Source organism: Myotis davidii, unplaced genomic scaffold, assembly GCF_000327345.1.
Source record: "Myotis davidii unplaced genomic scaffold, ASM32734v1 scaffold71, whole genome shotgun sequence".
Classification (NCBI taxonomy): Eukaryota; Metazoa; Chordata; class Mammalia; order Chiroptera; family Vespertilionidae; genus Myotis; species Myotis davidii.
Window position 1 is genome coordinate 1,169,076 of NW_006283588.1, and position 8,497 is coordinate 1,177,572.

The following is an 8,497-nucleotide window of genomic DNA, read 5'->3' on the forward strand; positions in this document are numbered from 1 at the left end:
ACTAGGGGCCCGGTACACGACATTCGTGCACTTGGAGGGAGGGTCCTCTCAGCCTGGCCTGTGCCCTCTTGCAGACCGGGAACCCTCGGGGATTGGGCCTAAGATGGCAATCAAACATCCCCCAAGGGATCCTTGCCCATCTGCAGTGGAGGCAGGAGAGGCTCCTGCCACCTGCACTGCACTCACCAGCCATGTGCCTGGCACTCAGCCAGAAGCTGGGTTCGCTGCTTCTTAGTGCTGCCTCTGAGATAGAAAAGGCTCCTGCAATCACTGCTTTGCTTGCCAGCCATAAACACGGCTTCTGGCTGAGCAGCACTCCCTTTGTGGGAGTGCACTGACCACCAGGGGGCAGCTCCTGAGTTGAGCGTCTGCCCCTGGTGGTCAGTGCATGTCATAGCGACTGGTCGATTTGCATAATAGGCTTTTATTATATAGGATTGTATTATTGTTAAATCACTTTAGCTTACCCCTGTGTATGTATGTATGTATATACACATATACGTATGTATGGTATATATGGAAAATCTGAAGATTAGTCATTGGTCCCATCCTAGTAATATAAAAGAAGAAACCTTATTGAAAAATAGGCACTTAGAAACCCAGAGAGCCTCCACACAAAAGGAAAGCCAAATATTTCTGGTAGTTAGTCACTGTTATAAATAGACTGCACAGCAGCAAATCAAATATAACATTAAATAACTCTGAAATGAAAGTAAGCATTCTGTAAAAATGTGACATTTTGGAGCAGAAGGTTAGTTCATTTTAGGTGGGTGTTAGAAGTAGATGTCCTTAGAATTTAATGTTTCTACTTAATATTAAAATTGACATTTAAGTTCAGGACAAAAAGAACAGTATTGTAGAGTTTCCCTGAAGTATTCAGATTGCTGTTAAACATTATTTATTCTCTGAGCTTAAAAATCGAGGGGAAAAGTATCTGTTTAATCTCTTATAAAATAGGTAAAATTTTCCTTTCTAATATTGAAACTCAGGAACAACTGAAAATATAAAATTGACCCATAGCCCCTAAATTATCTTCAAATGGTAGTAAAAAGGGAGTGCTCAAAAGAATAACAACACAAATAACAACAAAAAATAAAATGCACACACACAAATTAAAACAACCCTTCTCCCCAAATAAAAGCCTGTTTTTCAAGCTACTTTCATTATCAGCCATTTTCTTTAAGACATTTCCTAAAAGTCAGTTGCATTTGACGGTGGAGTGCTTTTTCTCTGGGTACTTCTCATCGCTGGCTAGATGATTTTACAAAATTATAGCTCAGGAGTTGGGCGGAGTGCACATCTAGTTGTCTGTCTCTACCTGCGGTATTGATCTAGACGTGGTGAGCAGTGTTTGGTTGTCTTGAAATGGAAGAGTGTGTTTGGAGCACAAGTCAATTACGTAATGACTCTCACTGCTCACTGTCCAGTGAGTTGTGGCATCACTATGCAGCTGTGATGTGTGCCCAGGTAACAATTCACGCCTGAACAGCTGAATACATACTCACATCCAATTTCATTAACTTTTCAGTAAATATGTGATTTGCGGTACATGAAAAAATGTTTCTGTTCAATAACTAATTTAAGGGTTTTTTAAATTTTGCCTGTGGGAATGAATAGTCTGGTCAACTGATATGGCAAAACATGAAAAAGAACCCATCATAAAATACTCTAAGGAGGTTAAAGTCCTTAGAAAACTGATGGTTTTATGTTTTACATTTCAAAACTTTACCAAAGATAGTTCTATAAAAATAATACATACTATTTTTTATGTGTATACTAGTATATATATATATTTTCAGAGAGAGTGGAAGGGAAGAGAAGATACAAGAGGGGGAGAAACATTGATGTGAGAGAGATACATCAATTGGTTGCACCCTTACCAGTCTGGGGATTGAACGTACAACCCAGGTACGTGTCCATGCGTGAGAATTGAACCTGTGACCTTTCGGTGCATGGGACAATGCTGTAACCACTTAGCAACACTGGCCAGGGCATCATGTGTATATTTTAATGGAAATATATTGACCACATTTATGAACATGCAGTTATTAAAGGCAGGCTAAGAAAATATACACGGAGTTGTATAAAGTATAACAAATTATAAGGTGACCACACTCTAAATACAGTATGTCTCAAAAAAAATGTAGACACACTTTGAATAATTAAAAAGCCAGCATACATTTCATTTTCAAAATGTAAGAGCATGTGTAGCTCTCAGCCGTTAAAGTGTGTTGACATATTTTTGGGACACACTGTATGTATGTTTCAAGGGAGAAATAGTGGGTATCAATGGTAATTATCTATAATAATAAAAGCATAATATGCTAATTAGACCAAATGTCCTTTTGGACATCCTTCCAGAGGACCTTCTGGACAAAGCCAGGGCTGCGAGGCAAGCCCAGCTCCCGGGTGCCTGCAGGTGGCCGGAAGGAAGCCAAGGTCCCTTGTGGCAGCAGCCGGGGGAAGGAAGGCCTACTCTTGCACGAATTTCGTGCATCAGGCCTCTAGTTCTAAAGCAAAGAGGAACATGCAATAAATATCAGAGTGAAGAGAACTGCTCTTTGCATATACCTTTAAAAGGTAATTTACCTTCTTTTAGATTTTCTTATATGTCAGTGCCACACTTCCGCCCAAGCTTAAAAGAGCCAACGCTCCAATGTTTCTCAAATCTTCACATTAAAACCATTGAGTGGCTTTTTATCTTTTGCCTTAATAAGCAAGTGGTAAAATGAGATCACCGAGTTTCATATTATAATTTTGCTTTTTAATCTTCTTTACCCATTAGAAAAAAGAAGCACACCATTTCATTGAAGTCAGCCTGTTGGTACACATCATTTTTAACACTATTTTTTCAGTGTACCCCAAAATAGCATTGTGTAGTATATCATTGGTTTCTTTTATTTTCAGTACTAATGACTCGGTGCATGGATTTGTGCACCTTGAAAGGAAATTAATTAGAAGGTTGCTGGCAGGATGGGACTGGGCAAGATGGGCTGCATACACCCTGGAACCAACCTCCTGCAGTCCCTCCCCAGAGTCTGTGGAGTGACCCGGTCCCTCTGGCAGGTGGGGCCCTTTGGCCTGGCCTGCGGGGATCAGGCCAAACCGGCTCTCTGACATCCCCCAAGGGGTCCTGGAGTGCGAGAGGGCACTCTGCAAAGTTGCTGTTGTAAAGGGTGTAGAACACAAATGCAAGTGTGCAGTAAACCAGATTCGGGGCTGACAGTGCTCCAGCAACAACATAACCCACGGCCAAAGGTGGAACTGCGTAGACCCGTGAGGAATTGGGCTCCCTTCTCTCTGGTTTTGGGGTGTCATCCAAGAACCGCTGCTGCCAAGTCACTGCAGCTCGGCAGCTCCTGCATTGAGTGTCTGCCCCCTGGTGGTCAGTGTGCGTCATAGCGACTGGTCGGACGGTAGGAGGGATACTTAGCATATTAGCCATATATATATTTGTATTTCAGTCATTGTATTTCACTGTTTTACATGCCTACCTCCCTTTGCTAGACTGAGAGCTGCCTAAAGACAGATATATGTTTTATTCCCACTCTTTATCATCTCCATAATGCATGGCACGTAGTAGGTGTTCAATAAATATTTATTTCATTAAAAATGCTCTAGATATGCTTGAAAATGACCATATCCACTATGTTTTAAATTCAGAGTACAGTATTCTCTTTTGAGTCTTATTTCAGACTTGTCTTTTATTTTAAAGACAGGCAAACAAGGAACCCAAACTTATTTCTCTGTGTTAAGCTAACATGGGCATTTTAAAAAAATAATACAACACTATGATTTTCACTAAACTAGGAAAGGTTATTTTGGAGCTGCTGGGACGTTAGATATTTGAAGTAGTAATTACTTCCTCCTTAAATGTTACCTTTCAGAGTCAAATACTGCTTTCCTGTTGCAGTTCAACTTTTTACTTAAAGGAAAATGTCTTTTATTCACAATTCACCGTGCTATAATATTATACGTGGTCATTCTCCTTTTCATTTGTTTTGGTAGCGCTGTAAAGTAAATGAAGCATCATCAAAGTAACGATAGTAGCTTACACTTTAGAGTCTATTCTGTGCCCAGCATTTCACTAAGCATGTTACATGAGCTACGTCATTTAATAACCACATTACAGTTTTTGATGTGTGCGATTTTACATCTATCTATCTAAGCTTAGAAAGGCAATTTTCAACTGATAAGCAGTATGGTCAAGAAAATAATGCAAAGATAGCCACCTTCAGATTTTGCATTCTTGGTTCTTTAAAGTTCTGAGTACCCAGCAACAAAATTTAATACCATAGTTTGCATAATCAGGAACCAGGAAGCACTTGTGTTATCATTTATAAGACAAACAGCACATGCTGGGTTGTGCTAGCAAGTCACTGCAACTAAGACTCCAAGGGTATTTCTTCTACATTGAATGGATGCAATATGAACTCTTACCTGATGATCATCCACACTTCATGTTGAAAGTGACTGCTATCATTTATAACTTACCGTGGTAGACTTGGGTTTGGTTCCAGAATTGGTCACTGGGGTGGAAGATGGTAGGTCAATGGACTCGGCATTAGAAGACACATGTATTGGTGCCTGATTTACTGAAATGGTATCTGCTCCGCTCTCAGATCCGGACTCCAGGTCCTATTAAGAAAATGCATTTATATGAAGGACATGCACATGTTCTCTACATGCCTTTCTCCCTGCTACCAGCACCTTCTCACCTCTTCCTTCTAACACACACTGACACACCAAAGAGTTGCTGACAACTGACATTGAGTGTCACCCATAATCATGCATTATTACTATTATTTTTTATAATCCTGCATTATTTTGTAACAATTGTACTCTTCCAATGCCCAGATTTTAGAAAACAAATACTAGAGAAAGAGGTAATATACAACTTTGGGAATTTAACAGCTGATTGTGAAGGGGACATACAAATGGCTAACAGGTACATAAAAAGATGCTCAACATCACTAATTGTCAAGGAAATGCAAAATCAAAACCACAATGAGATATCACCTCACACATGTTAAAACGGCTGTTATCAGAAAGGCAAGTGGTAATAAGTGTTGATGGGGTCTTGGGGAAAAGGGAACCTTGTGTACTGCTGGTGGGAATGTCAACTGGTATAGCCACAATGGAAAACAGTACGGAGGTTTCTAAAAAAAAAAACCCACAAAAAAAACTAGAATTGTCATATGATTCAGTAATGCTACTTCCAAAGAAAACAAAGTCACTGTTTAAAGAGATATTTGCATCCTTATGTTCATTGCAGCCTTATTCACAATAGCTAAGAAATGGACACCTAAGTGTCCAATGATAGATGAAAGGATAAAGAAGATATGATATTTTTACATATATGTATATATATGCACACATGAATACAATAGAATATTACATATATACAGGTATGTACAATAAAATATTACTGAGCCATAGAAAAGAAAATCTTGCCTCTCCTGATAACATGATGGAACTTGAAAGCTTTAGGCCATGAAATAAGTCAGACAGAAGCCCAAATACTGTATGGTCTCACTTAAATGTGGAATCTAAAAAAAAGCCAGACTCATAGGACAGAGTAGAATGGTGATTGACAGGGGTTGGGGAGGGGAGAAGGATAGGGAGATGTTGGTCAGAGGGTACTTATTTCCAGTTGTAAGATGTATACATTCTGGGGATCTAATATTCAGAATGGTGACTATAGTTAATAATACTGTATTGCATACTTGAAAGTCGCTGAGAGTAGCTTTTTAATGTTATCAACACACACACACACACGCACACACAATTATAATTATATGAGATGATGGCTGTGTTAACTAACCTTATTGTGGTAATAATTTTGCAATATATAAGTGAATCAATTTATCATGTTGTTCACCCTAAGTGTACACTATATTATATGTCAGTTATATTTCAATAAAGCTGCAAAAAATAAAATAAAAAAGTGGGATGCAAGAAGTAAAAAAGACATATACAGCAATAATGAATACAGAAAGGAATCTATATTCTTTAAATATGTGTGTAAAACACATAACCCTAACCAAATTTCTTATGCCATGAGTAAATTTAGATCAGTGATAATCAATTCTTGTGTTTTTATTTTTTGCATGGAAAAGACAACAGTTTACCATAAGAGAAATATTAATTAAAATTTAAAATTGAGTCAACATTAAATGAACAGTCACAAAGAGCAGGTAATCTATAAACTTCAAATGCATAAGTAGCAGGTAATTTACTAGTATAAGCCATTTACATTCAGCCTTCATGTACATCAGAAATCTTTCACATTAATTTTACCTTGTTTATGAATTGATTAGATAAATAAACAGGTAACTTTGTATCTAACAATACAATAATTCTGAAGTTAAATGACAATTCTTTAAAAATCTACCATTTATATGTTTTATCTTTTAAAGACAATACGTTACAGCTATTTTCTGCCTCAATTTCACCAACTCGATGTAGAAGGTAAGTTATCATTATTACTTGATAGATGAAGCCGAGGCTTAAGACAACTAACTTGACCAAATTCACATTCTGTGGCGGAGCTGGCATTAAAACTCAGATCTATTCGACCCCAACTTGTTAGGCTCTATCAAGAGAGCTCCTTTAAGTTTACCTCTACCCTTATTTTCATATGTATTTTTTCGCCTTGCAGACATTCTTAAAGATTCCAGCCTATATTATTCTTTAAATATTTTATTAGAAGTAGAATTTGCTCCAGCATTTTCTCATAAGGAATCTCAGTCTGAGCTCACTGTTTCATTGCAAGTCTTGTCCGCCCTGCTAAACGGTACGTTCACAGTGCAGCACGAGGGTGCGGCAGAGGGAGTCTCTCTGAATCTGGGACAGTGCTTCTTGGTGGACAATCAAGGTCATACTCACTCTGTTATAATCTCTTTAGTCCATGGCACAATTATCAAAAGTAATGGAAAGCGCCTGTGGAAAATACTTTGGCGATGAGAGAATTTTAAAATTAGCTTTAAATACCAAGGAACAGAAATGAAAAAACAAGGGATGACCTAAAAAACCATATTAGACCAAAAAGAAGTTTTGAGGGCTACAGGATAAATTTTATTCATTTTTAGCCAGTGTCTGGTATGAGTGAGTACATGGGAGAAGGACAGGGAATTAACAAACACCCAGTCGTACTCTCTGCCAGACCTGTGCAATGCATCTTACATCCGTTCTTTCATTGGCTCCTCCCAACAAGCCATTAGGTAGGAAACAATATCTCCTTTTTCACGCAAACGTGAAGGTAAAAAAAATTAAAGGATTTTCTTGTGTTCTCAGATATTTAGCTGTAGAACTGCCCTTTGGACCCAGGCCTGCAGACCCCAACATTCATAATGTTTCTACTATATTATTTTGCCTTTTCCATGTATCTGTTGAACGGAATACTTGGAAGTAGATCTTGATTTACAGAATGAGCCCTTATTAGGCAATGGTAGTGATATTCTATGACATATCATACAAAAATCCAATTTACACTTTAAAGAGAGGTAGAAGATGTAGAGATAGGCAAATTCCAAAATCATCACCCACATTTGCTCCTGTTTTTCTTTGTCTTTACTATTCAACAAAGAAACATGTCTAACAGGTAAGGGCTATGTTATTCTCTGACATGAAGACAACAATATGGAGTTGTATTTAGCAGAAATATGAGCTGTGGGTTTTCTCCTACATATTTGGGGATTGAGGAAAGTTTAATGTAGAGGGGAAAGTGGAGAGAATAAAGAGATAGTAAGAGATGAACAATTCACACCAGACAATTTTAAAAGAGAAAATGTGTTCTATGCCTACATTAATAGCAAAGAAGTACTAAGGATTAAGGACCTCCTATTGAAAAATATGGTTATGTCTGGCTTAAAAATATTTATGAACATGAGTATGATACTTCATATGTAAACAAGTTTAAACATCCCTTCTTATTGGTCTTCAGATTACTTTCATTCTATTTCCACCAGGGATGAAATAATTGATGTCTGGGAAGACAGAGGTGATTTAGGGAAGACTTCACTGTAAAGAAAATATTTGAGATGAATCCTGAAGGATACGAAAAAATTATCCAGAAGGTTATAGGCAAAAATAAAAATGCCATTCCTACCGGCTTTCTGGTCGAAGTATTTAAGTTCATATTCACTTTTAATTATTTTTTTTTTTGTTCAAGCTATTAGATTTCCATTATAGTCAGCTAGAGCAAACAGTATAGTGTAGTGGTCATATGACATGGCTCTGGATTAAGACTGGCTGGGTTTGTATCCCATCTCTGATACATATATTTACTAACTTCTCCATATTTTTTACTCACTTGAAAAATGTTATGAGGAATAATATGTTAATACTAGAGGCCCGGTGCACAAATTTGTGCACCAGTGGGGTCCCTCAACCTGGCCTGTGGGATCGGGCCAAAACCAACTCTCCAACATCTCCCAAGGAGTCCCAGATTGGAAGAGGGCACAGGCCCGCCCAGGGACCCCACCAGTACATGATT

At 38.0% G+C, this 8,497-nt stretch overlaps 1 protein-coding gene across 1 annotated transcript in view; it reads right to left on the reverse strand.

Annotated features, from left to right (window-relative positions):
- The window catches only part of LOC102769930 (rho GTPase-activating protein 7), a 142,186-nt gene that overhangs the window by 39,557 nt on the left and 94,132 nt on the right, over window positions 1–8,497 (reverse strand). Inside the window, exon 4 of the mRNA XM_006753798.2 lies at window positions 4,495–4,638. Coding sequence (XP_006753861.1) covers window positions 4,495–4,638 — 144 coding nt within the window. The remainder of the gene's footprint in view (window positions 1–4,494; window positions 4,639–8,497) is intronic.